At 42.2% G+C, this 26308-nt stretch overlaps 1 protein-coding gene across 3 annotated transcripts in view; it reads right to left on the bottom strand.

The window, feature by feature from the left end:
- Positions 1–26308, bottom strand: part of LOC148362915 (ethanolamine kinase 2) — a 31782-nt gene that overhangs the window by 3967 nt on the left and 1507 nt on the right. For 2 of the 3 annotated variants that reach the window (XM_088340501.1, XM_088340503.1), the window contains exons 2-8: positions 24866–25060; positions 21531–21784; positions 19570–19698; positions 11464–11612; positions 10511–10594; positions 9965–10125; positions 8257–8330 (exon numbers count right to left, since the gene is read on the bottom strand). In XM_088340501.1, coding sequence (XP_088196627.1) covers positions 8257–8330; positions 9965–10125; positions 10511–10594; positions 11464–11612; positions 19570–19698; positions 21531–21784; positions 24866–24991 — 977 coding nt within the window. In that variant the 5' untranslated portion in view covers positions 24992–25060. The remainder of the gene's footprint in view (positions 1–8256; positions 8331–9964; positions 10126–10510; positions 10595–11463; positions 11613–19569; positions 19699–21530; positions 21785–24865; positions 25061–26308) is intronic. The other variant, XM_088340504.1, reaches the window with a different exon arrangement.

Here is a 26308-nt window from a genome sequence, read left to right as displayed (position 1 = left end):
TAGCTTTTCTTTGTGTTTATAGAGAAGCTATCTTGTTAAAGTCCTTGGAGCAAACCGTTATGTTATGATTACTGATGTCACGCAGCTGTGCCCGCTCATTTGGCGCCAACCGCCGCGGGTTCTGATTGGCTCCCGGTCACTATTTGAACCCGGTCCTGTCTATCCCCTGTTGTCAGTCCGTCTGCGAATCTCCGCGTTTACTAGGAAAGCCTTTTTTCGATCCTGACTCACGCCTGTCCCGTTTTTGCTCCCGTTTGTCTCCAGCTATGACCTGTTTGGATCCTGACCTTGTCTGCTCTCCCGTCCCAGTTTACGACCCCTATTGTTCCCAACGACGTCTACTCTCCCGTTCTGGCTCACGACTCGTTTCCGACCACGTCTTGCTCTCCCAATCCCGGCTACCGACCAGTTTTCCGCCCTTGACACCGCCATCGCTCGCTACGGAAGATCCACTTCGGTGTACGGATCACAATCCGAGTACGAGAGCGACTTGCTTCCCGCGTCCAGCGAACACCAGATAGTGGGCGCAGCCCTTCTTCTCTCTTTCAATAAACTTGTGGTAAACATCACGCAAGTGGGTCCGGTTTCCGTTCTGATCCTGACAAGTTAGGCAGAAGTGAGATTTCTCATGACTTGGATATTAAGTCTTCAGAGTATTCCTTTCACTTATTTGTTAACTTTACATTTGCATTTTCATCTCACACGAATTTGTTGAAAAAAAGGAAAAAAAAAATAAACAAAATTAATTTGATCGTAAATGTTTTTTAAACTTGAATTTCTACTATAAATAATATATCAGCATTGATGGACACACAACATTGTGGGGTAAACAAATTTGATCCTAGAAAATGGTGCAAAGTGACCAATTCTGACAAATGCACTCAATCTTATTGAGCAACTACAAGCCAGTCTTAAAGACCCACACAACATTGTGGAGTGATCATAGTCTCATCAAGCCATACATTGTTGTAGAGTGATCATGTAACATCATCACGAACAAACACATTATTTACACAATGTTACGAAGCAACCGCTTGTCACAGATGTAGGACACCCACAAACAAGCATTATAGACCCAGACAACATTGTGGAACAGCTATATGTCAAGCTAATAAACTAATACAATATTGTAAAGTGAATAGATGACATCTTTAATGGATACACAAAACATTTAGGGTCAACGCATGTCAGCATCATGGCCTAATCCAATGTTGCGAAGCAAGCAGTTGTCACAGATGCACACAATATTGTTAAGCAGTACGCATGCTTTATTGACCCGCATGACATGGTGGAGTGATCGGTATCATAAAGCCATACAACGGGTGACCACATTTCAGCGTCATAACCTCACACAATGTTGCTGAGTGGCCAATTATCAAAGATGCACTCGACATTGTTAAAGACTCACACAACATTGTGGAGTGACCTAATATTGTCATGATTACTGATGTGACTCATTTGGCGCCAACTACCGTGGGTTCTGATTGGCTCCCTGTCAGTATTTGAACCCAGTCCTCTCAGTCCCCTTTTGTCAGTCCGTCTGCAAACCTCTGTTTTTACAAGGCAAGCCTTTTTTAGACCCTGACTCCCGCCTGTCCCGTTTGTGCTCCTGTTTGTCTCCGGCTACGACCCGTTTTGATCCCGACCATGTCTGCTCTCCCGTCCTGACTTATGACCCGACCCGTTTTTGATCCCGACCATGTCTGCTCTCCCGTCCCGGCATACGACTCGTTTCCGACCCTGACCACGTCTTGCTTTCCCAGTCCCGGCTACCAACCAGTTTTCTCCCCCTGACACCGCCATCGGTCGCTACGGAAGATCAACTTCCGCGTTCGGAGCACAATCTGAGCATGAGAGCGACTTGCTTCCCGTGTCCAGCGAACAACGGATCGTGGGCGCAGCCCTTTCTCTTTCCTCCAATTAAACTTGTGAGAAACGTAACGCGATTGGGTCCCGTTTCCGTTCTGGTCCTGATAAATGTCAGGCTCAAAAAGCAATATCATTTTCTGAAATGACCACTTAGTAGAATAACTGTCACACACAACATTGTGCAGGAAACACATGCCAAAGCCATGGATCCACACAATGCTGTGGAAGGCTCGGATTCAAGCAACCACACACTGTCACAACCGTGCGATCGCGATGTCAGGGACAGAAAAAGCGGGTCAGTAGCCGGGACAGGAGAGCAAAAACATCGTCTGGGTCTTAAGCGAGTCGTAAGCCATAATACTGTAGGAGAAAAGGCGTAGTCAGGGGCAAAGAGAGGTCGAAAGCCGGGACGGGAGAGCAGACGTGATCAGGATCAAAAACGGGTCAAAGCTGGGAACAGACGGGAGCAAAAAACGGGACAGGTGGGTGTCAGAGTTGAAAAAGTATTTCCTAGTGTTCACTGAGGTTCGCAGACGGACTGACAACAGGGGATTGACAGGACTGGGATTAAGTAGGGTCAGGGAGCCAATCAGAAGCCCGCAGTGGTTGGCGCCAAGAGAGCGGGCACAGGTGATTCCCATCCGTAATCATGACACACAAAAGCTTGTTAAAAAATTATACGGGTGTAAACATAAACTAGTTATAAATGACAATTATTTGTCCAGGTCTTTTCGCGTATAAAAGTAAGAGAGATAATTCATTTTATTAAACGGTCATCATTCGTTTAGCATCATTCCAAAACGAAACTTTCTGCAAGTAAAATCAAGTTTATTGTCTGTCAAAGAAAAGCGCGCTCCCCTCGTAGGAGAAAAAAACCTATAAAGACATATTTTACTTTGAAATCAAAGAGTAAAAACCTGGCAGTCCAGCACATTCATATCAAGCTGACACCTCAGAATGTGGCGTACTTAACGTTTATCGAGATGGTGGATGAAAGCAAAGCACCCCCACTTTTTCTTTAAACGCAAGAGGAAAAATAAAAAGCAGGTATTTCCTTTCACAATGTCCTTTTGTGCAAAAGTGGACCCGAGCAGACCTCCTCCTTGTTCATTTCCTCATAATAATGTCTTTGTCAAAATAACAGGGCTGTCTAGCCAACTAAACCACACGTGCAAGTACGCGCGCACACCAGCGTGCACATCAAGCCACACACGTGCACGGACTGGTGAGCTAAGTAAATATGAACTCAAGACGTTTTCTATTGTCACGGCGCACATCTGGCTCGGATTACCGCGCGAGGCCGCGCAGACGCCTGTCACTCGTCGGCGACTCAGCCGAGATTTGGCGCAGGAAACGGGCACGCGAGAACGTGCGCACACAAACGTGCACGCGTTTCCATGACTTCAGACAACATTTACCCGGATTGGTTTCATGGATACTTAATTTTAACTCCTAAAGTCTGACTTCGCCCCTAAGCTATCTTCTGAAAGTACTTGGTGCTACTTCGGTATAATATGATGTGTCAAATGTGCCACACTGACTCACAACATTGTGGAGTGGTCTTACAACACTTACTGGAACTTGAATTGTTGTTTGAGACACAGTATCTACCCAACATCAAAGGCTAATTGGACGGAATATGAATTATTGCACACATTGTGGAGCACCCGCATGGTCATCCCACGCCGAGTATGCCCGATCTCGGGAAGCTAAGCAGGGTCCAGCCTGGTTAGTACTTGGATAGAAAACCACCTGGTAATACCAGGTGCCGTAAATAGGTCATCTGGGGCTCGCTCTGCTGTGACAGCACTGACTGTACTGCCCAGTGCAATGGGTGAAAATGAATTTCCCTAAGGGGACCAAAAAAATTAAAATATAAATATTAAATCTCCACGTGACATTGAATTTGATGCTAACATAAGTTAGGATCCATACAACTTTCATGATAATTGATGCGTGTCACAATCACCCGGATCGGGAACACCTGTGCTCAGGATTTGGCGCCAACAGCCAGGACAGCTGATTGGCGCACCCTGTCCATTTTAATCCTCAGCTACCGGAAACAAGCTGTCTGATTGTACTATGCTACCTGTTGCCATCTGCTCAGAAAGCCGGTACCTCCGACTCTTTGCCTACCTCCTGTTTTCTTCTGCTTGATCTCCGTTGCCGACCTGTTTCCGAATTTGCCTACGACCTGCCCTGCTCGTCTGACTCCTGATCACTCTTCTGAACACGACGACGTCCTTCTTCTCCAGCCCCGACCAACAACACGACGATTACGCCTGTCCACGACCAAACAACGGATCGAAGAATCACGCCTTGTCATTCCTTCCTTCCAAAAAAAAACAAGAAACGAGTGCAAGTGATCTGTTTTCCTTCCGTCCCGCCTGACAATGCGGGGCACCTGAGTCTCCTCCTTTGGCACAAATTGCCTAAGACGTTGATTGGCTGCCTGTCACCTTTTAAAACTATGTACACAAAAATGTTGCGAGACCAGTGTCAGCGCACAAGAAAATCTAGCCAGCGCACAAAAATGAGGGATCAAAATTACTAATTAAGAAGCGACTTAAGTTACAGTGCAAAAACGTAAAAATACACGGGTTCCCCTGACATTGTTTCCTAAATGCGGTATTTTGAAGTCAATGGCGAACGAAGTTGAAAAGTAAAGTTAGGAGAGTTTGTCGATAACCGGCTTCTTCGGCTCGGCTCACTAAAAGGAATCGGCTCTTTCGGGTCCTAAACGGCTCTTCGGGTTGTTTTTGATTCTTTAATCCCAACATGACCGAATATTATGTAAAATTATGCACAAAATGACTTAAAAGAAGGGGGGAATAGAACAAAAAAGAAAAAAAATACCAAAATGAAAAAGTAGTGAAAAGCTGAGAAAAAAAGAAACAAAAGGAAGAGAAAAAAGAAGGAAGAATTTAGAAAAAAGCCAGAAAAAAAGAAAAGAAAGAAATGTAGGAAAAAAGTAAATAGAGAACAAAAAGTAACAGCTCTGAAAAAATAAACACAATAAGATTTTTTTTTAAAGGAATTTTTTAAAAAGAAGAAAAAAACACGGAAAAAAGAAGAAAAAGTTTGTGTTGCATTCAAATAATTTCCAATTATATCAAGTCAATCTTGTCGCCAACATTGTACTTCCACTAAAAAATGTGATTAAGTACAGTTCTGTATCTTACAACCGACTAAATAAGCCCCCAAAAATGTTAATATTATGCGACAAAATATATCAGGAAATAAAAAGAAATGGATATCTTGTGAAAGAATTGTAAGAACAAACGACGTTTGTAGGCCGTACAACCTTTGCAATAGTACAGGAGTCAATTCGTTCAAAAGAGAAAAATAATTTTGCAATGCCGGAAACTCAGCAAAATGTAACTTGATGTCAAGTTTTGGACATGTTTGATAATTAATTATCTTGCCACACTTGGGATTATGGTTGCTCACTGTTGTTTCAAGGGCTGCTCACCGTCTTTGTGTGAACGCTCAGACCCGTGGAAAATTAGAGGGAACATTGTGTGTGACCACGATTAACGGACACAATATTGTGGAATGACCACTTATTTGAGTCAGCGATGCACATTATATGGTGATGCGATCACAAATCAGTGTCGTGGAAGCATACAACACTGTGGCCTCTCCACATTTCAGAATTATCTATGTATCCAAACATGTCGAGTGATCACGCATTCATTTCAGGAAATACACACAACCTTGTGAAGCGACAATATGTCAGTTTCATGGGAGCACATAACATTATAAAGCAACTCAATATCCCTCTAATGAAGGTTGTCGAGGTGCCACTCTACGCGTCTTTGAGTTGTGAGTGGGTGAGGCGTCGGGGTTAGCAGCCTCTCCATCCCATCAATTTCCCGTCGCGCTCGGCAACAGTTAACACTCAAATGAAGGTAACCTAACCCGAATGAGCAGACTGCGGCGGCGGTTTGGAGAGACACGAACGCAAACGCGGGTGCGAGGGGCGGGGGGCGCTATAGATTTAACAGGGCAACAATAGTGCCTCTGTGCCTCCGTACCCCTCTGGATCACATTTCCTCACGGGTTCTCCATCCAAATGAAGCGATGGAGCTGCCATAGAGCAAGACGGGAGGTCACGGGGCGAAAAGCATAGAGGCTGTCGGGTGTCAATCCTCATTTGGATCACCGTGAGACGTTCGGGGGGGATACGTTGACTTTTGAGACAGAGAGAATACTCAGGATGTAGCTGTCTTTCACACGGAACTCAGCACGGAATAAAGACTGTGTAAAAGGGGTTTAAGACTTCAGTCTTTTACACTGAACCCTTTAAAGACCCTGTTGAATGAATTGGGAAGGGTTCATGCTACGTTTGAAGATAACTGTGAAAATCCCGCAAAGACTGAGGATTTTGTTGCAAGTTGTTAACTGAGTGTGAAAGGAGGATTTTCTTTTATGATTGATTTTATTTCCCCGTTACAAGGCCTGAAATACAGTAGAAACAAGGGATGTGGTGTCCCTTGGGATTTTTTTACTTTGTAGTGTGAAATAAGACTGTATTTTACGTCTTCACAGAGTTTTCCTCTTTATACGACATCAACAACAAAGTATTTGCATGCTCTTTGCAGTATATGTGCGTATGACGAGTCACGTCTTTCAAATACTTTTATGCTATCAGTGGACTTCATATAAAACAGTGGTCTGTTATTGGTTTGCGTCACGGCATAATGAAAATACAAATATGCTAATGGTTCAACAACCTCCCACTATTACTTTCTCTTTCTTCATTCAATTTAGAATATCATGTCCTTCGTCAAAACTATGCAAGTCAGCGATACAATATTATATTTTTTGTACTACAGTTGCAGTGATGCTAAAGGAGAAACAAAAAAAGAATAACCATGGAAACAAAGTTGGCAATTACAAAGAAATAGGAAGAAGGTACACGGATTGCTACCCCTTGCTCAGTTGAATGGCTGTAACCGATCGACGATCAGCGCTATTATTAAAAGTAAGTAGCCAATAAAATAAGGGCATGACAATCCTCGTAAATGGATGCTCTCAAATCATTTTTAAACAGCCGTCGCCGTCACCTTAGCCCCTGCATCCACTTGCTACTCTAATTGACCAGCTGCAGTCACGTCACACCAAAAGTAAATAAAAAGTCATTTTCATTGACATGTATATTTATTTATAATGTCGTATGCACGTATAACACATGTGAGTAGTACTTTCTATAGATAATCTGATTATTATAATGCGTTTAGCTAGGGCACCATGGATTCGAACGGTATTTGCTGATTGCCAAATGTTTCTATCTCAGCACTATACGGCGATCCTCCACTTAAGAACGGATTTATGTCATATTCCGGGTGTCTAATGTATTTTATTTGATGCTTCATCTCCCCTATTTATTCAGTTCTTTTTCTGTATTTTTTTTTCTATTTTTCACCTATGTTTCTGTCACAGTTGCCGTGGCGCCCAAATGGCCCCACCCGTGTGGCGCCAGCTGCGGCTCGTTGACAGATTGGCTTTCCGTCTATTTAAGCTCAGTGCAATCATTCTTCCTTTGTCAGCCCGTCAACGAACCTCTGCCCCGCAAGACGTGGGTTTTGACTCAGTCCTGTTTCCTGTTGGTTTAACCTGTCCGGTATTTTTCCCGTTTATTTTGTCCTGTTTAATATCGGTTTCCAGTTTCATTCCCCTCTAATTTGTCCTCTTTAATACCAATATCCTGTTTTGATATCAATTCTGTCTGTCCCGTTGTTTGATATCGGTTCCCAGTTTCGTTCCCGTCTAGTTTGTCCTGTTTATTTTTGATATCGGGTTTTGATATCTATCCTGCCTGTCACGTCCTGTCCGTTATCAACCCCATCTGTCCGATATGTGCTCTGGCAACTGGTATCGATCTCGTCGGCCTCTGGCTTCCTATCATTTCACGCCAGACTGCCGCCTAACCATTTCCCGTAAAATAAAAGGCTTGTGTGAGAAACGTCACCCATTTGGGTGATCCTGTTCCGGTTCCTGACAGTTTCATTGTCTGTCTTGACAATTCATATGTTAAAAATGATTGAATTGAGAAATGTTAAGTTATTAAAACATTTAAATGTAATTATTATAACATTATAATGATTGATATATATATATATATATATATATATATATATATATATATATATATATATATATATATATATATATATATTGTACATTCTATATCATGATAAATATATTTATTAAATTCAATATTGACATTTTTACTGTTAGAATGAGAAATAATTGTGAGGGTTTCAGACACGCTGCTCTAGAATGCCTCGTTGTTATAGCATGGCAAAGTAAGTTTATTAATGAAGGCAAAGTCACCGGTAAAAGTTGTATACTTTAGAAAAGTAAAAAAAAAAAATCACAAACCTTTGGTAGTCAAAATCGATGGACGAGTAGTGAGACTGGAGAATGGCCCACAAACCCCAGAAGAAGTTTGAAGCCTGCTTGGGGGTGAAAAAACTGAGGTCACATATTTCAAAAATTCCCAGAATTAATTTGTTGCCGAATTAATTATTAAAGAAAGTAGTGCCTGAATATAATCATTGCTGTATTTGTATGTACACGACACACTCCCAAAGTTTTGCGAAAAATATATTTCAAAGGGGGCAGCACGGCGGCGCAGTGGTTAGCACGTGTGCGGCACAGGTCTGAGGTCGTGGGAACCTCCTAAGTGGGTTCAAATCCAGCTCCCAGCCTTACTGTGCGGAGTTTGTATGTTCTCCCCGTGCTTGCGTGGGTTTCCTCCGGGCACTCTGGTTTCCTCCCACATTCCAAAGACATGCATTTCAGGTGAATTGGCCGGTCCAAATTGTCCCTAGGTGTGACTGAGCGAGTGAGTTGTCTGTCCCCGTGTGCCTTGCGATTGGCTGGCAACCAGTCCAGGGTGTCCCCTGCCCACTGCCTGATGATTGCTGGGATGGGCTCCAGCATCCCCGCGACCCTACTGAGGATAAGCGGTGCAGCTGATGAGATGAGATGAGATATTTCAAAAGAGGGGCTCATAAAGCGACACTAGAGACAAGAGTGGCACTAAAACAATAATTTTCCATTCGTAGTACTTTTATGAATTTTTTTTTCAGGGGGCCAGTGTCACGGTTGCCATGGCGCCCAATCGGCCCCGCCTGTGTGTCGCCAGCTGCAGCTTGTTGACAGATGGCTCCCTGTCAGTATTTAAACTCTGTCCTGTCAGTCCCCTTTTGTCGGTCCGTCTGCGATTCTTCGTTTTTACACGGCAATCCCTTTTTCGCCTGTCCTGTGTTTTTGCTCCTGTTTTTCTCCCGCTACGATCTGTTTGATCTCTACCACGTCTGTTCTCCCGCCTCGAATTACGAGCTGTTTTGATCTCGACCACGTCTGTTCTCCCGCCCCGAATAACGATTTGTTTTGTGATTCCGATCACGCTTTTGCTCTTCCACCCCGGCTACTGACCTGTTTTTTTTCCGTTCCCGACACCGCCATCGCTCGCCACGGAAGTCCCACTTCTGCGTCTGAGCAACCTACTCCCCGCAACCAGCGATCTCCGTGTGCGTTCCTTTCCCCTCTTATCAATAAAACTGGGAGAAACGTTGCGCGAGTGGGTCCTGTCTCCTGTTCCGGTTCCTGACAGCCAGGTTAAAAACCCTGGGCCGTAGTTTACACACCCCTGTTTTTTAAACCTTCTTTTTCCTACGCCAACTAAAGTAGGAGTTTTTTAACTTGAATGATCTTTTCCAGGATTTAAGACCAGACACCCTGGAGGAAAAATTGATAATCATAACAGGACGCAGGACATGTCTCAAGGACCTGAAAATCGACTCGAATAAAGTATTATTTTGTGGGGTTACAAAATCTGGGCGTCCAAATAAGCTCAATCGGAGTAAAGAAAAAAAAAGGCATTTCGTTGATACCCTTCCATCCTGGTTGGTCATAAATTCTCCCTTTCTTGCTTTTTCAAGTCATTGTTGGACTGCAATAGCGCATTTAAGACTGATAGTCCTTCAAGTAGGACAATTTCTTTAAAAAAAAAAGCTTCCCAATCTCTTTTCAGACGTGCCCGCAATTTATGTCTGAGATAAGAAGTCGGACCACCGCTCACCAAGGAAAACTTGCAGACTTGCACGTAGAGTCGCGTCACCTCGTCGCGGGTGACGCTAGCTTCTTGTCCCGTGCAGCTTTTGTAACTGAGCAGGTAGGCCTCCAGCCAATCGCTCTGCAGGAGGCGGCTCGGGCAGCGGCTGTAGTCCACGTCGCGGGTGCCTTCCCGATTACAAAAATACATCAATTTAAACTTTGGATCTTTTGTAGTTTAGAGCCTAATTTCTGCCATGGTAGAAGCCAACACAGATGATGTAGGCAGCAGTAAAGTGGCTAACTTTAGCTGCTAACGGAAGAAGCGACAAAAAAGAGCCAAACAGGACTTATCAAGTGGCAGTACTTTGAATCTCGGAATTTAGCGACGTTCGCTCTATTCACAAAGCTCAGCAAACAATTATAGCAGCCATAGCCGTGGTGAAGAGGCTAACTTTAGCGACTGGCTGGAGAAGCTAAGAAAAACCCTAAAAATCAAAATACTGCTAAAACTCTTTTAGGGCAGGATCACAAAAAGAAATACCCTAGTAAAGTACGGGGGAGGAAAACTTACCAGCAAATTCGTTGAAGTGATTGCCAATATCAAAAGCCTGGTAGTTGTACTCGGCGTACTCGTAGTCGATAAATCTCACCCTCCCTGAGAATGAAAGGATTGCCATGAAAATAGGACAAAATGGCTGTCAGGGTTGTTCTTACTGATATTGAGTGACTAAATCTGCATGGAATTGTCTTATAATATACAATTTTTGTGCACAATCAACAATTTAGAATTGAAAGCTATTCTAAAATACCAATTACTCACTGAAAACATAGCAAACATGGTGTTCTGTTCGAATTAGCAGTCACAACATGAAGCTCATTTGAGAAACATCTAGCTAAAGCCAAGAACACACACACGATCACCAAACGTTCATTCCCTTTCGCTCTTCCCAACCTGACATCGAACATTAAGCCCACAGCACTGTGCCATGCAACCCTTCATCAGCAGAGAGACCCGACAGCGTGCACTGGTTTACCCCCTCTGCATCATATGCGTCACTATCAGTCATTCTTAACTGCCTTTCGCCATTCACATCTATCTCTAGCACACACTCTAGCAAATACATAATCAGGTAATAATTTAAAGAACTTAGAGATAAATAATAAAACAGCAAAAAAATACTAAATAAATCGAGGCCATAGTTTTTCCGTTGTAAGTCCAAACTGTATAAGACCCAAGGGATATGGCCTAAAAATCTCGAAAGAAAATGATAAATCCAAACATTTCAGTCGGTTTAACTTTTTACTCATGACTGCCACTTCTGGTCCCAAGCCTAACTGCAGCCGAGAGATTACTCCACCACATTTTGTTCTTCCATAGAAATCCACCACAGGCTTTTATTACACTCAGCAGTATTCATGCAGGTTAATTGCAAGTGAAGGCTGGCGCCCTGCAACATAACCACATGCCAAAATAATTCATAAGCGGACCCCAAACCCCCTCAAAAACACAGCATATTCCCTCACCCTCTTTTTGGTCATGGATGATGTTTTTGCTTAGGAGGTCGTTGTGACATAAAACGGTGGGAGAGCCCAACGCCGACAGGTGGCGCTCTAGCCACTCGGCCTCCATAGACAACTTGGGCAAGCTGGGCAGCTGCGGGGCCGTAGTCGAACTGCACGGAACATCAAAACCACAGGAATAAAAAAAAATTGATTTAGGCTGTAGTTGTGAGTTTAGGATAAAATGGACTAATGTTCGGCTGGGGTGGGAGAATGTTTAATTTAATCAGTTGTCGGCATGGCGTGTTTGATGTCCTCATAACAACTTGAAAAGGCGGTTTTTGTGGGGTGAGAATGGATGAAAAATTCAGCACTCACAATTCTCAGTCAAACCCAGCGTTGTAAAATTACAGTACATTTTCATTTTTTTTCTAAAAACTGGTTGGAAATTTACATTTGTCGTTGACTTCCTTAACATTAACACCTCGTAAATTCCGGACGACAGAGCACATGTGATCAAAAGCTAGATGTTTAATTTAAGGAAGAAACTGAAGTTATTTTTTGCACGAGACGCACCAGGATTTAAGACGCAGCCTTAAACAGCCTCCCTGATGTCCATTCCTTGCAATTAAAGGGACAGTGTGTAAGATTTAAGGCCAAAATACATGAACCATAATACCAATGTTTAAAATAAATCAACAACAACAACAGGAATGGTGATAGGAATGAGTGGAGAGGTTCTGTAAAATTATAGTGGGATGTTTGTACGCGTTCTAAGGGATTGGCAGGGCACCTGTATGATGCGGCAGGGGTAAACCAGTGAAAGCTGTCTGTCCCTGCTGTTAAACAGAAGAGTGTGTTGTTTCACCCCGACTCGAGTGACATGGCCACTTTCTGGTGTCCCGTTTCATCTGGATGGACGATAGCGTGACCAACTTGGGTACCGAGGTGCTTAACTTGTTTGGGTGTTTGGGCATTTGGGTTGCCATGGTCCACAAGTGTTTTGTGTATGTTTTTTGCCATTTTTTCCCTTTTTTATTTTCTTTGTTATTGTATGTTTTTGTCTTGCTGTCGGTCACCCCTCTTGAGGGATATGGCCAAGGTAGGTAGATAGATAGATAGATAGATAGATAGATAGATAGATAGATAGATAGATAGATAGATAGATAGATAGATAGATAGATAGATAGATAGATAGATAGATAGATAGATAGATAGATAGATAGATAGATAGATAGATAGATAGATAGATAGATAGATAGATAGATAGATAGATAGATAGATAGATAGATAGATAGATAGATAGATAGATAGATAGATAGATAGATAGATAGATAGATAGATAGATAGATAGATAGATAGATAGATAGATAGATAGATAGATAGATAGATAGAAAATAAATCACTGGTCGAGAAATGTGTAATTCTTTTACATGGTGGAATATTGGTGTTTATTTCAGAGAATACAGTGCGATCTCATGGTTCAAAAATTACACACTGGAGCTATCATCAAAAAATCGGCGGGAAATGCCTAGAAGAGAAAAGTAACCCATTGTGCCATGATTTAGACAATCATTTATGGACCGTCAATATAGATTAAATTAGCATTAACATATAGTTGTCATGATTACCGATGTGATTCACCTGTACCCGTTCATTTGGCGCCAACTGCTACGGGCTCTGATTGGCTTCCTGTCACTATTTGAACCCAGTCCTGTCAGTCCCCTGTTGTCAGTCCGTCTGCGAACCTCTGTGTATACAAGGCAAGCCTTTTTCGACCCTGACTCCCACCTGTCTTGTTTTTGCTCCTCTTTGTCTCTCGCTACGACCTGTTTTGATTCCGACCACGTCTGCTCTCCCGTCCCGATTATTGACCTGTTTTTCCGTCCCTGACACCGCCATCGCTCGCTACGTAAGAGCCACTTCCGCATTCGGTTCACAATCCGGTTGCGAGAGCGACTTGCTTCCTGCGTCCAGCGAGCATCGGATTCCTCTTTCTTTCAATAAAACTGTGAGAAAACGTTACACGATTGGGTCTACCCTGTAGGTTGGTCGTGACAATAGTACGCCCGACGGCACGGCGGCCAAGAGGTTAGCGCATCCGTGGCACAGTTCCGAGGTCAAGGGTTCAAATCCAACTACCTGCCTTCCTGTGTGGAGTTTGCATGTTCTCCCCGGTTTCCTCCCACATTCCAAACAGATGCTTGTCAGGTTATTTAGCGGGTCAGACTCCTCCCAAGGTGTGATTGAGCAAGTGAGTTTTCTGACTGGCTAGCAACCAGTTTAGGGTGTCCCCTGCCTACTGCCCAAAGACAGCTCCCCGCGACCCTACTGAGGATAATGATATACTCACAAGTGCGACATAATATAATTCAGCGAAAAAAATATAGCATAAGGAAAAAAGGGGAAAAAAGAAGTAAAACCGCTATGAAAATAGAAGAAAAAATAAATAAATAAATAAATGAAGAACAAGAAAGCAATAAATAAGAAGATACATTCTAGAGGTAAAAGAGGAATAACTGAACGTTGCAATCATTAATAGTGGTTGCCAGGTATGAATACGTTACTTTTTTACCAGTAACACCGCTCAACACTACCTAACAGAATAGCGTTGATTTCAGAGATGCTTCGACTTATTCTCCCTACACATTTCGTAGCTTTCCACTTCCTGTTTGACTTTGATCCCGCTTCAAAACGTGCTGTTAATTGCAGTCGATCACCTGCGTTAACGCCTTTTGAAACCGTCTTGGTTCCATTTCCATTTTGGAGTGCGTCGATTAGGCGCATCTTTATAGGCGGCCTCCTGCTCATTAGCGGGAATTTCCTCCGTTTATCAATGCCGACTTATTTACATATGACTCTGCTGCCGTGTCGCCTTTTCTTTTGCGTTTTGCGAGCGTCCCAGCGGGAGGTCTTTTTCTCGCATTGCACTCTTGGCCTGAGTTGCGCGCGCGTTTGGGGGGCGTGCGCGCTGCAGCTGCGCGCCTCCCTATCTATGCGCAGCGGGTGGCGGCTTGGCTGAAGACCTCCTCTGCAGGTGCACCATCTTCCTGCTTCTTTCTTTGCACGTTTCCTCTGAACATCACATTCACGCTCGAGGGTACAAAAGTGTCTCTGATGCCTCTTCGAGGAAAAGACTAATGAATGCGAGCGTGCTTACGCACGATCCCGTGCGTGTTGGTGCGGAAAGTAAGGTGGTAAGAAAATGGGCCGCGAAACAGCACCATCTGTTGTTTTTTCTTGGGTAGTGTCATACCTGCTAACCACTAATTACTCTTATAAATGATTTCAATACCTCTTTTTGAGCGATAGTAAACCCTACAAACACAACGCAGCACCTATTTACTCACAGCATGACAGGCTATGCAGAATAAACACAAAGATAATCCGTGTAAACAATTCAAACAACTTCAGATCCCTTTCACACGCAAAAAATGAAGAGCTGCCGACATCCAATTGCTGCCCTTATTAATTATAGCAATGGATGAATGAAAACTTTATTCGAGCATTAAAATAAAAACAGAACAAAAACAATAACACAACAACAAAATGCCATTACATAATATGTTCGAAAAGGGGTAGTCAGAAGCAAATGCTTATAGCCTCTTATAGGGCGACAATAAACCTTATAAACGCAACGCAGCACCTATTTACTCACAGCAAGCAGAATATGTAGAATAAATAAAACGATAACACGTGTAAACTAGTTAGACGACTTCACATCCCTTTCACGTGCCGAAAATGAAGACCTTTTGAAGACAATTGAATCTGGGGTCCCCATTTTTTTTCCTGTGAGGGCAAGATAACTTCCCCCTTCTCTGGGGCTGGGGTCAGTTTTTAACCGAATAAGTGTAACGATTGCAAGAAAGCCTTAAAGTAAACATACATTGTTTTTCGAGAAAGCTACAATAAAATGTTTCTTCTGGACTTTTCACAGAAAAAATATCGGAAAATAAATAGTAACACTATTTGTGAAATGAATGAGAAAAAAAGTTCATGGAACATAAACTTAACTGGTCAAAATTCAACATAGCACTGGACAACCAGTGGTATAGATGACTTGCGAAAAGGTATAAGATGTCATCTCTTGATAGAACTATTTTTCTGTTCTAAGCATAGTAAATGACACATTTACTGTCATACAGAACGCACAATGAAATTTACATTTGTCTCTCGTATTGAACAAATATAGTGTTATAAAGAAGTAAAAGCCAATGCTTTTTCATGTCATCTACTGTATATCACTAGTGGTTTTGTGGTAAGATTTAGGCGACCAAGAATACAGACGCCTCCCGACTTACATACATTTGACTTAAGGATTCTGGCAGATACAATCTTTTTTTCCGGGATGTCAAAAAATATCCGAACATTACTGTAAATTAGATTTTGTATTGTGTGCACCTTTCTCTGAGGACAGTACTGTAGTGTTCCATTCCGCCGCGTGGCGCTGTGAGGTCACCCAGCAACCACACCGAAGAAGAAATACGGCTTCTACTTCCTGGTTTGTGTGTAATCACAACAACGTGTACTGCATCGCTAGCGCGCTAAGAACTTTAACGTTTTTATTGTTCAATATCTCGTGCATCCATTCAATATGGTGAGTGTAAAGTGTATTGAAACTTTTGAAACGAAAGTGGAATAAGAAAGCTTGATGCGGTTGACAAAATGGTTGGTTCGCTTTTTTTCTGCCACTTTTCACCACGGGGGAGGACCTCTTGAAACCCATCTTCCAAAAGTAAGTTAAACTTTATCTATCTTTATAGAGCATATTATTTTATGAAGTGATTATTTTTTAGTACGAACCAATACAGGTTACTTATTCAAACCATAAACATACAAAATATAGCACTGAAGCTACTTATGAACAAATTCAACTTACCAACGATCGTCCGGAACCTAACTCGTTCGTAGGTCGGGCAGCGTCTGTATACGTTTTTTTAGGTTTAAAAAAATGTGTGTAAAAATGCTCCCTGGTATTATTCAGATAGCCGGAATGGGGCCGCAGTTTGGGGACCAATGGTTTAAGCAATCCAAAGCATTTGAGAGATTCCCATTCGTGTCGACCTGATCCTTGACTTCTTCTCTGCTTACTTGTCGGTTCTTTCATGCTTATGTTCACGATTATAGCTCGTTGGGGTTTTGATTATAACACAAACGCGTAACTTTGAACAATATAGGAACGGATATAATGTAAACTTCGCGTGCATAACATATTTTATCGACAAGGGCGCTATAGGCAGCAGAAATAAATGTTAGCATCTGTTAGCGTACTGCCACAATATAGTATTTGCAAACTACAATGACGTCGTCGTCTGCTACCAGTGACCAAGACGATCCGGATTAGAACCAAAATGAGTAAGACGTCATTTTTATAAAAAAAATAATAATTGTTTTTTTCTAGTAAAACGGATAAAAAATGGGGATAGCATATAAGTTAACAGGTATGTAATGCATCCAGTAATGAGTAATGTACTGTTTTGTTGCACACAAAATGTCCTCTGTTCTTCATTCCAATGTTGGTGTCGAAGATAAGGGTAAGTGATTATTTCCATGCATTAGCCATTTAAATAATTTTCCTCGCCAGGAAGGCGTGAAGAGAAGATAACAACATAAGAGAATGTGGCTGGACGGCGTCACGGTCATCATGACCTTTTAACTTCAGATAAACAGGAGGAAATCGTACCGTTTAGCGCGCACATGCTAATTCATGCAAGCTAACGTGGGAGCTATTGATGATGAAAATTGCAATCATTTGTTTTTAATCAATGAAAATTTGGGGGATATAGAGTATAGCTTGTTTTATTAACTATATTGTTACTTCAATGTTGAAAACATCTCAAATCTGGGATGTGTTTGCGTTAGGTTTTTTTATATAAAAGTGAAATATTTGGACGATATGTAGCAGGGGATTTTTTAAATTCTTTCCCAATGTGTAGTCGCTTTAATGTGAAAAAAACATATCTACAAATTCTCTAGTTGAAAACCTTCATTCTGACGACGCTGCTATCGTGACATGTATCAGAAGTGGGCAGGAGAAGGAGTACAGGAAATTGATTCAGGACAATGGAGCGATGCTAACCACCTGCACCTGAACACCACCAAGACCAGGGAGATGGTGGTGGACTTCAGGAGAACTACAACTCACCCGGTTCCTGTAACTATCAAAGGAGGATGTGTTGAATTTGTCCAGACCTACAAATACCTGGGTGTGCAGCTGGTCAATAAACTGGACTGGACTGGACTGCCAACACAGTAGCTCTATGCAGGAAAGGTCAAAGCCGACTGTACTTCCTCAGAAGGCTGGCGTCCTTCAACATCTGGAAAAGGCTCCCTACAAATGTTCTATGAGACTGTTGTGGCAAGCGCCCTCTTCTATGCGACAGCCTGTTGGGGAGGCAGCGCCAAGAAGAAGGATGCCTCTTGTCTTAATAAACTGGTGAGGAAAGCGGGCTCTGTTGTGAGCACAGAGCTGGACAACCTGACAACTTAGCTGAGGGACGGGCACTGAAAAAGCTGCGGTCAATCATGGACAATCCATCGTATCCACTACACAGCATCACCTCCAAACAGAAGAGCAGCTTCAGCGACAGACTGCTGTCACAGTCTTGTTCCACGGACAGTCTGAGGACATCATTTCTTCCTCATGCCATGAGGCTCTTTAACTCCACCCGGGGGGAATGAAAGCCCACATTAAACCACACCCCCACATTGCATATTACCCTTTTTTATAGTAGTGTGTATTTTATGTCGCACTATTTAAATACTCTATACAGTGGGACCTCGCTACTTCGCGCTTCAACGTTCACGGATTCAGAGCTTCGCGGGCCTAAAAAATAATAATAATAAAATGAAATAATAATTTATTTATTTATTTATTTATTTATTTTTTAAGCATTTTTGAAGGGGCGTCGCTACTTCGTGGTTCCATGTTCGCGGGTTCAGAGCTTTGTAGGTCTAAAAAATAATAATAATAGAATAAAATAATTAAAAGAATATATATATATACATATATATATGTATATATATATATATATATATATATATATATATATATATATATATATATATATATATATATATATATATATATAATACATAATTTGAAGCTTGGAATGCTTGAAAACGATAATTTGGAGCCAAAACCATAGTTAGAAACCTTAATTCAAAACCCTAAAAAGAGAATTGAAAAACAATCAATTCGAAGATAAAACCTTAGTTTCAAACCCCATGAATGACCTAAAACTGTCATGATTACTGATGTGACTCAGCTGTGCCCACTCCTTTGGCGCCAACTGCCGCAGGTTCTGATTGGCTCCCGGTCAGTATTTGAACCCAGTCCTGTCAATCCCCTGTTGTCAGTCCGTCTGCAAATCTCAGTGAATACTAGGCAAGCCTTTTTCGACCCTGACTCCCACCTATCCGGTTTTGCTCCCGACCACGTCTGTTCTCCCATCCGGCTTACGTCCTGTTTTTGTCCCTGACTACGTCTAATCTCTCGTGCTGGTTTACGACTCGCTTCCGACCTCGACCACGCCTTGCTCTCTCAGTCCTGGCTACCGACCCATTTTTTTCTATCGATGACACCGCCATCGCTCGCTACAGAAGACCCACTTTCGTTTGGAGCACAATCCGGGTATGAGAGCGACTTGCTTCAAGCGCAGAGCCCTTTCTCTCTATAATAAAACTTGTGAGAAAAGTAACGCAATTGGGTCCTGTTTCCATTCTGGTCCTGACATGATCATGAAAAATAAGTATTTTATGGACCAATTTTTAGATCTTACCTATGTTTTTCTTCTTGAAGTTCACTATGTTTTGTGTATTGTTACTCAATGCAGAATCTAATGCACCCTGGTCATTCTGGAAGGGGGGTTACCACTCCTTAGGGCTACTTCTCAAGGTTTCTCAATTTCCTCATGTTGAGGTTTTTGAATTTTTCTTTGCCCTCATGTTGGTTTAAAATCAGGGGATAGTGTCATTGTAATCCTCTGCAGTCCTTTGAGACATTTACAGACAAACGTGACTTAACTTGACATTGCAGCAATAATATTCTGGGTAATAATTGTATTTTCAATTGTATCAAAAAGCATGTAATCATTTTTACAATGAAAACAATCGTGCAGTGTTTGTAACCTTTTCTCGCCCAATTTTCCGCCGTCTTCTAAGAGCGTGAGAAGACGAGACATCTTTGTCCACAGTTTGGGGGGGTGAGCGGCAGGTGGATGGATGGAGTGGAGCCTCGCCATCTCCGCCGCAATCAATCTGCGGGATAGAACGCACATTCACTTTTTTTACCTTCATCTCAGAGTGATGTTTTCTGTTCAATGTCAAACGTGTTATACCTGACACGAAACGTTCTCTAAAAGTTAATTACAAATTTCTAAACCTAAATGATGTGTATGATCATGTATTTTTGCTTACGATTTGAATCAAAAGTGTTTGATCACTTTTTCCCGATTTTTGCTGACCTGTCAGGTTAAAATGTGATTTTGAAGTTTTGTTACTATCATACGAAATTTAGCATGCACTTGCCCACTCATATATTTCTGATTTAGGTTCCTCCTAGGTCCCTTTTAGGAGCCTGCGCTCGAAAAGCACTGGTCTACTAGTGATCCCAAGAGCCAAGAAGAAATACGCAGGTGAAAGAGCATTCTCCATTCGGGCCACGGTGCTGTGGAATACTCTGGCCTCTGATATTCGATCTGCAACCTCAGTGGAACTTTTTAAATCCAGGCTTAAAACACACTTCTATTCAATAGCCAATGAATGATGTTGACTTTGGGAAGCTGTCAACAGGACATTATGTTTATTACCTAAATTTTCATTTTGATGATATATGTAGGTTTGAGATCAGGGGATGGTGTATTTGATAGTCTGTAGCCTTGTGAATGAGGGCTATTCAAATACAAATACTTGACTTGGATCAAAATAAAGTAATTTTACACCACTAGGAGTCACTATATAATACTGTAATCCCTCTCTACTTTATACTTTGTACTTCGCAGCCTAAGTGCAAAAAATATTCCGCGATACTTTATCCATCATTTCTTATTGCTGTAAATGGGAGCTGGCAGAGCATTGTCTGGCAGAACTTCCGTTGTTTTGCCGATCTGTCCACCAAAAATCAAAATCCACTCTCAAGGCCACGGTCCATTATTCCTGTTCACCTGTGCAGACTGTCAGAGCACACTTTTGTCAGGCCATAGCTCTATTTTATCTCATCTCATCTCATCTCATCAGCTACACCGCTTATCCTGAGTAGGGTCGCAGGGGTGCTGGAGCCCATCCGAGCAATCATCGGGCAGTGGGCAGGGGACACCCTAAACTCTATTTTATCAGTTACTGTAATTCCTCCTAGAATTAACTGTCCTCATGCGGCTGTGATCCAATATACCTATTCACATATTGCTGCAAGAGTGGGCCAGCATAGCACCATTTGTCAGACCTTTCAGTTTTTTTTTTTTTGCAGTTCTGTCCAACAAAAAGTGAACTGCCCTCGTAAGTCCATAGTCCCTTATCCCCGATCGCAAACTGCTTCAAGGAGGGACAGTAAGGGCACAGTTTTTTGTGCCTGGAAGCTCTTTTAATTCCTTCACTAAATTTCCTCCCTAATATCAATTGCTGTGATCCATTATCTTCAATCCCATACTGTTGCCAGTCTGTGGGCGCGGACTTGCAGAAGACGTGCCATCCTGGCCTATCTAAAATTAAATCCGGAGTTGTAGCCACGATCCATTATTGACTATTGCTTAAAGCAGGGACCCGGCAGAGCACATTTTTATTTTCAGTTCAGGCAACTGAAGCTTGCCATTTTAGCCCGCCGAAAATGAACTGCACTGTTTTTGCCTTGATCCATTATTCCTCTCTGGACTATTGCAGAGAGTGGGAGAGGTGGAGAGTGGGGACCAAATTTGTGTCACGTGGGTGCGCATTTTTCCGCTCTCCCCGCCTAAAATGAAACGTACTTGTGCAGTCTAAATCAATTATCCCTAGTTGACAACTGCTGCGCGCAGGGGCCAGATTTTTCACGCACAGAGTACAACATAAGAAAAAAAAAAATCAGTGAAATTTGAAACATAAAAAGTGAAAGGAACCTATATATGGCGGGCTGTCGGAGCAGTCTGTCCTCCAGCACGTCTCCAGGTACAAACTGGTAGCAGATTCCGTTGCGGAAGCTGCAGTAGATCTGCGGACCACATCCGTGAGCGCGGAGTAGCTGGAACATTTCCAGCTCCCGCTGTCGGTCCACAAAGAGCTCGGTCCCTTGGCCATAGACTCGAACCAGAACACAATCGGACCCGTCTACAGAGCAGCCCAGGAGTTGGTTGGTGATGCCCTCCGTGAACATCTGTCACCGGAGGAAATATTTGACTTTTGAAATGTTGCCAATAAGGCATAGATTCGTTGAAGTGAGTACCGTAAATTCCATACTATAAGCAGTTACTTTTCTGTGACTTTTTAAACGGTGCAGCTTACTATACGATGCGCCTTATTCTTTTGTTTGCGAGAAATATGGCGTCGGCAAGTATTTCAAACACACACCGGGCCCTGTCCGCGGATCTCGGGTCGCCTGGGCAGGCGCCTAGCAGTTGGCTTAGGACTGGTGCGGACCAGGAAAATCCTATTTTTTTAATAAAGCATAGCAAAGGCCTGAGGTGGGTGATGACGCGATATAATTTCTGCTCAGTGCTCTGAATGTCAAGGTGAAGAAATTCAATGGAGTGCGGGTAAGCGGCGGGAGTACTTAAAAGTATTAGTCGTAGCCAAAAGCCTCGTCATCTAATTAATGACGCGCATGAATGGATTAAAGATTCCCACTGTTTTTATGGAATAAGGTTGTGATCTTGGCAGAATCAGCGGGGAATTGTCTAGTACAGACAAGTGACACATTGTGCTGCAGTTAAGACATTAGTTTGCGGGCTCCACATTAGTCAATTACAGTCAACTAGTGAAGCACTCAATATTGGTTAAATTAGCACTTACATAAACACATGAGAGAAACAAAAACATGACTGAAATTTAGAAGCTCAATTTATTTTTGTCAAGGAACGGACCAAGAGGCAGGAAGTGTGAACTCATTTGCGTGTACGATCTGTTACTTTAATTTAGAAAATAAAAGTTGTCCAACACGCAGGGACCAAAGACAAAACAAAACAGGCTTAAAGGCAATCAAAAATTCAAACTAGGTAATACTCACAAAACAGGCTTAAAGGCAATCAAAATCACAAACTAGGCATTTACTCAGAACAAATGGGCATGAACAGGTTTTTCCTCAGGTTAAGTGATGGTCTGGCAACGGGCAGTCCCAAAAGGAGCGCTTAAGTATCCCACATGCAATCAAGTCAATCTGTCTCAGCCGGTGTCAAGGGGCGGGACCAGCTGGGTGCCATGACGACCGTGAAGGACATGACAATTTTTTGATTTGTCAGCAGCAATATTTGGTATCCTCTCTTTTTCATTTGCACATGGAAGTGGATAAATTAAGATCATGCTACTGATTACGAGACTGTACCTATAATCTAAAAATTACAATAAACTCTTTTTGCAGATTTTTTTAAGATTCAATGGTCATAGTTAACAACACATGGCTTGAGTTGGGCTTTATTCTTTGGTAACACTAGACATTCTTTTCAGAGAAAAATCACAATCTCTGTGAGTATTACTACAGTGGCTTGTGAAATTATTTGGCCGCCTTGAACTTTGTGACCTTTTGCCACATTTTATGGATATCTATAAGAAATGGCTTCCTTCTTTCCACTCTTCCATAAAGGCCAGATTTGTGCAGTATACGACTGATTGTTGTCTTATGGACAGATTCTCCCACCTCAGCTGTATACCTCTGCAGTTTATCCAGAGTGATCATGCGCCTCTTGGCTGCATCTCTGATTAGTTTTCTACTCGTGTGAGCTGAAAGTTTAAGGGGACGGTCCGATCTTGGTAGATTTACAGTGGTCTGATACTCTTTCCATTTAAATATTATTGTTTGCACAGTACACAGTATATATGTTTAAAGCTTGGGAAATCTTTATGTATCCAAATCCAGCTTTAAACTTCTGCAGAACAGTATCTCCGACCTGCCTGGTGTGTTCCTCGTTCTCCATGATGCTCTCTGCACTTTAAACAGACTTCTGAGACTATCACAGTGCAGGTACATTTATACAGAGACTTGATTACTAACAGGTGGATTCCATTTATCTCCGTTAGTCATTTAGATCAACATTGAATCATTCGGAGATCCTCTCTGAACTTCTGGACAGAGTTTGCTGCACTGAAAGTAAAGGGGCTGAATATTTTGCACACCCACTTTTTTGATTTTTATTTGATAAAAAAGTTTAAAATATCCAATAAAGTGTGTTCCTCTTGATGACTGTGTCCCACTTATTGTTGATTCTTCACAACAAATTACATTTGTAACCTAAATATATTTTGATGCTAATCGTGAGCTATTCAATGACATTTGTCATGGTTTGCTTGCATGGCATGATGTTGTAGTGGTTGACTGAGCCTATTTCAACCCTACCTCTGATAATTACATCCCATTAATTAGATAAAAATAGCATATTAACAAGACAATACCATAGTAAGTTCCTTTTTGAGAAATTCATAACAAACTGATAGCCATTTGCGCTAATCAGTAACAAAGAAACAGCTATCAGCTTCAATTTTCAAGTTAATTTACGAAACAGTACATAGCCAACAATACACAAACAAGTGAAGGTTTACAGGGTTAAGGCAAATACACCTACAAACCAGCTGACATGTACTATTACTCCGTCCCGGTCTGACATCATTGAAAATGAATAAGGTTCTCGCTCTGACAATCAAAGCCGCTTCCTAAAATGTCTGCTGACATGACACATGACACAATGTACACAGAGCTCGCAATTTTTCATTCTCAGCTTCATTCCCAGAGCAGGTGTTGCTCCTGCGCCATCAACGCCCTCCGCCAAAAAAAACAAAAGCACAATACGCCAAGGATGTGTGCTTTAGTAGACCTGATCGAATGGAGGGCTCACCCGGCCCATGCGATATCACCTAACAAACATAAACTCTATTCCGGGGTCTGATTGAGCCAATATAGTCGCACAATGAGTTTCCTGAAGCTTCATTGACACACTTCCAACCTCCAGACCTTATCTTTGTCCTTCAGTTTTTATCTCTGTCGTTTTCTATGACAGACATTGCTACCAAATAATTTAATACAACATATACATTGACATAATCAGCCTACATGTCAATCTACTGAGTCATCAACACAGGTAGAAAAATCACTGGCTGTTTTTGCCCAGCCAGGAGGACATTTAAAGTCTTTATTACATGTTTATCCAGGAGTTCTATGTATTATCTTAAAAACAATGAACACAACATTGTAATCAATCAAGACAATTATATATTATTTTATTATTAGCCAATACGAATGCCGACTGGCCTTCATGTGGACGTCCTCCGGCCTCCAGTCCGGTCTTAGCATTCCGAGGAGGTCCAGGACTGGGGTGCGGGGTTCCCGTTCATCTACGTGAATGTCGAAGTGAGGAAGTCCGTCACGCTGGGTCATTTCTTTCTGAATGTTGGAGTCAGCGTGGTGGAGAACTTGTAGACCGGAGGCCAACGCTCACGCAGATATCTTGACATAATAGATGGCTTACTGATTAACAAACGGTATACGCCACAGCATTGATAGGAAGGAGAAGCGGAGCAGCATTTAAATTAATCTATGTGTATTAAGCTAGCTAATGAAGAGATCGATAGATAGACAGACTTGGGTAGTCTGTTGGGTAGTCGGTCAGTCGAGTGATCCGCAGGTGTCATTTGATTAGTTGCTTTGTTGATGTGTCAGGAAGTCTGTCGGTCGTCTAGTCTTTTCGGTCAGTTGGTCTGTCAGGTCGTCGTTTAGTCCAGTAGTCGTCGGTGAGTTGGTCAGTTGGTCGGTCAGTTGGTCGGTCAGTTGGTCGGTCAGTTGGTCGGTCAGTTGGTCGGTCAGTTGGTCGGTCAGTTGGTTGTTCTGTCTGTCGGGTCGTTGGTCGGTCAGGTTGTCCGCTGGTCAGGTAGTCAGGTTGGTTGGGTAGTTAGTCGAATGGTTAGTCGGACGGTCTGTTGGTTAGTTGGGTAGTCCGTATGTCAGGTAGTCCGTTGGTTATTTGGTCAGTCGGTCTGTTGGTTAGTCGGTCGGTCTGTCAGAGAGTTCGTCAGTCAGGTGGTCATTGGTCGGAAGGTTTGTCAAGTAGCCGGTCGGTAGAGTGGTAGGTCGGTCAGTTGGTCAGTTGGTTGGTAGGTGGGTAGGTCGATAGATTGTTAGAACCTCAGCAATGTATTTCAAAGCTTATTTGTTGTTGCATGGAAATGTCAATATTTTTAATGAAATTCTTTTGTGTGTTTTTAATAAACTCTGATTTAGTTGCGTACTATAAAAAGGTTCTAAGTTTAAATGAGTTAAACATTCAATGTAGAGTGAAAAGCAAATGCTATTATAATTTAGTAGAATAACACATTTTAGGCTTTGGTGCATTATTGACCCCTAAATGACATTTCCTTTTGCCTGCAAGAAGGCCTTTATGTCGCCATTTCGAATCTCATCGGCTTAACCAACAGCATTATCAACTACAAGGTCCTTGTGAAGTCCTCCAGGAAGATTTATGACCCTGGCAACAAGCATTGGGGGTAATACAACTTATTACTTAAAGATGAAAAGTACACATATGGAAGCAACCAGGGGGAGAGCAATGAAAGAAGCTGACAGACAATTTGGAATTACTTAAAAAGTAAATATATAATTACATGACACGATATTTTTTTAGGACAGTAGAATAGGCCTTGTAGACCCTGATGGCCCACCACTGATATCATCATTTATGTGAGCCTGATGACTGTAAAC

The sequence above is a fragment of the Urocampus carinirostris genome, chromosome 7 (assembly GCF_059441175.1).
Source record: "Urocampus carinirostris isolate Australia breed hairy pipefish chromosome 7, RoL_Ucar_1.0, whole genome shotgun sequence".
Lineage (NCBI taxonomy): Eukaryota > Metazoa > Chordata > Actinopteri > Syngnathiformes > Syngnathidae > Urocampus > Urocampus carinirostris.
This window is presented reverse-complemented; position numbering and strand designations above follow the sequence as displayed.